The sequence below is a fragment of the Halichoerus grypus genome, chromosome 5 (assembly GCF_964656455.1).
Source record: "Halichoerus grypus chromosome 5, mHalGry1.hap1.1, whole genome shotgun sequence".
Classification (NCBI taxonomy): Eukaryota; Metazoa; Chordata; class Mammalia; order Carnivora; family Phocidae; genus Halichoerus; species Halichoerus grypus.
This window is the reverse complement of record NC_135716.1, coordinates 1,645,608-1,648,158: the sequence shown is the minus strand read 5'-3', so window position 1 is coordinate 1,648,158 and position 2,551 is coordinate 1,645,608. Positions and strand designations below refer to the sequence as shown.

Sequence of the window (2,551 nt, the reverse complement as noted above, 5' to 3'; positions counted from 1 at the left end):
GGAGATGGTACGTGTGTGTGTATGTCTGTCTGACCACTTGGGCTGGGTGCCAGAAAGAGCACCCAAGCCTTCTGTCCTACGCTCCCACTCAGGACCCCCCAGGAGCGTCCCTCCCTTCTGGGGCTGCAGAGAGGGTGCCTGGGGAGGCTTGTGTCTCCTCTGAAGGTGAGGAGTGACAGTGGCATTTCAGGCCTCGTGGACGTTGCCAAGACTGGCCCCGGGTGACAAGCCCCAGGAACTGGGGGCCTGTGTGGCCGGGCGGCCTCCTCCCCACCTCCCGTACCCCGGATAGCACAGACACAACCACGCGGATTTTCAGGCATTTATTCCTATGCAAGTAGAAAAACAAACGGAAACAGAACAGAATTAATGCCAAATCAGAAGGGGTCAGAACGCCTTCTGTCTCCTGCTTGCCTGCTGCTCAGGGAAGCACATCTTCCTGTCTTGGGGGAGGGGGCCCCCAGACCTTCGGAGGCAGGCTCAGCCCAGGGTGTCCCAACCTCCCCCTCATGGCGCCCGTGGGAGGGGCCGCGGAGTCCCCCGGGCAGGGAGAGGAAGGGACCCGGGGGCGTGGAAGTCCCCCGGGAAAGGGATGGGGGCCCCTGCCCGCGGGAGGTCACAGGCTGGGGGCCACGAGGAGGGCGAGGAGGCCGAGGGCCAGCGCCAGGCGGAGGGCAGCGCCGGGGAGCAGGGTGCGGGCGGGCGCGCGGCTCTGCAGACTCCAGTTGCACAAGTCGTCCTGACAGCACAGGGTGGTGGCCGCCCCGCTGCTCACCTGGCCCCGCAGGGTGTTCGTGGGCGTGCACGACTCTGCGCAGTCCTTCTCCACCAGGTTCCCCCTCAGGGTCTCCACTGGCAACACGTGGGCGTCGTCAGGCTGGGCAGCGGCTTCTGACCCCCCACAGCCCATGCAGCCGGCCTCCATGGCACCCCGAGCCCCTGCTCCGGCCCCCATCGCCACCGCGACCCACTCGTCACCGACACCCTCCCACCAGCCGTCCGGCCATGGCCCCCTGAGCCCCGGGGCACCTGGACAGAGCTGCGCCCCGGCCCCGCGCCCCCGGATCACTCACTCTTGGTGCTGGTCCTACAATAGCGCGCGCTGGCCGCGCAGTTCTGGGCTTTCTCACAGTTGCTGGAGCTGGAGCAGACGTGACAGCGGAGAGCACGGGCTGGGGGGGACGAGGGACACAGGGAGGCCTGGGGTCGCTGTCTGGACACTGCCCTCTGCCACCCCTGCCCTAGACCGACCGGGCCCTGCAGGGGCTCCTGTCCTGCGTACAACCTCCGGACAAGTCGGGAGGCGACAGTCCTGGATGGCTGGGACCGTGGGACCCCTCGTGCCTGTTGGCGGCTGGTCTTCCCCGGGGGCGGGGGGACTCCTCAAGACAGCTCCCCGCCTCTCTCCCCCCTCTGCGTGTCGGATCCCGGGCGCTGATTCTGAGATATTTGAAGTCTAATTCCACTAAGCTAGGATGTGGGTTCATTTGGTTTTAAATCCTTTTTTTTTTTTTTTTACATTTAATTTATTTATTTGACAGAGAGAGAGAGAGAGAGAGAGATCACAAGTAGGCAGGCAGAGACAGAGGGAGAAGCAGGCTCCCCGCTGAGCAGGGAGCCCGATGTGGGGCTCAATGCCAGGACCCTGGGATCATGACCTGAGCCGAAGGCAGATGCTTAACCGACTGAGCCACCCAGGCGCCCCTGGTTTTAAATTCTGAGTCTAGCATCCCGGGAGTCCAGGATGCTCCGAGCCTAAAGGCCAGTACTGCCAGCCTCCCGTCCCACAGGTCCCAGCTGCCCACCCCACCCCAGGCCCTCACCCACCTGGCCTGGCGGCCACTGCCAGAGCAACAAGGAGCAGCAGGGCTGTCTTCATCTTGGGACGTCTCTGGGAGCAGTGGGGCCCCTCCTCTCTGGAGGCCTTATAGCTGGGACAGGTGCTGGTGGGAGGGGTGAAGGTGGGCAGCCAGCCAGGGGGCGGCATTCCATCTGCCCCGCCCTGGCTGGCCCACACCCACCAGCCCAGCGCCCGGCTGCCCCAGCCACGGCCACCTGGAGGGACCTCGGCCCCTGGTTGCCTACCCCCCAGGGCAGGGGTCTGCCCTTCCCCATCTCCGGGCTATGGACAGAAGCCTCAGCTGACTCTGCAGCTCACTGCCTGTCTCCCTCTCTCTGGCTCTCTGTCCATCCCTAGATCACTTTGTCTCGGACCTTCCACTCCCTCCCTTGCGCCCCCCACCTTCAGATAAGGTCAGCAGAGTCACAAGCCTAAGCAGCTGCCCTGTGGGTGCCCAGGGCTGTGCCCACGGGGCTAGCGAGGCAGGAGTAGGCGCTGGCCCTGCCTTCCTGGGCTCGGGGCTCAGGACTGCTAGGTCCGCCCGTGGAGCCCTGGGACAAGGACCCCCACGGAAGCAGGGCATCTTGCTGAGATGTCAGGATGTCAGGGTAGTGAGGAGAGGAAGAGGCCATACTGGGGGTGGGCAGGCAGCAGGCCAAGCGTGTCATGTGCCTGCAGAGAGGTGAGCGCCGGACCAGGTGCATCTGGGAG

General features: G+C 65.0%; 1 protein-coding gene across 1 annotated transcript; it reads right to left on the bottom strand.

Annotated features, from left to right (window-relative positions):
- Nucleotides 1–308: 308 nt before the first annotated feature.
- LY6D (lymphocyte antigen 6 family member D) lies at nucleotides 309–1,936 on the bottom strand. Its single transcript, XM_036112765.2, has 3 exons — nucleotides 1,828–1,936; nucleotides 1,074–1,172; nucleotides 309–852 (listed from the first exon to the last, which is right to left on the bottom strand). The coding sequence occupies exons 1-3, from the start codon at nucleotides 1,877–1,879 to the stop codon at nucleotides 617–619; spliced, it is 387 nt and encodes a 128-aa protein (XP_035968658.1). The 5' UTR covers nucleotides 1,880–1,936; the 3' UTR covers nucleotides 309–616.
- Nucleotides 1,937–2,551: the final 615 nt, after the last annotated feature.

Excerpts from the sequence above, each read along its gene's own strand:
- LY6D (XM_036112765.2), bottom strand. The coding sequence starts at position 1,879 with ATGAAGACAGCCCTGCTGCTCCTTGTTGCTCTGGCAGTGGCCGCCAGG. Across the intron at positions 1,173-1,827 it reads GGCAGTGGCCGCCAGGCCAG|CCCGTGCTCTCCGCTGTCAC; the intron begins GTGGGTGAGGGC and ends CGTCCCCCCCAG. Across the intron at positions 853-1,073 it reads TTGTAGGACCAGCACCAAGA|TGGAGACCCTGAGGGGGAAC; the intron begins GTGAGTGATCCG and ends ACGTGTTGCCAG.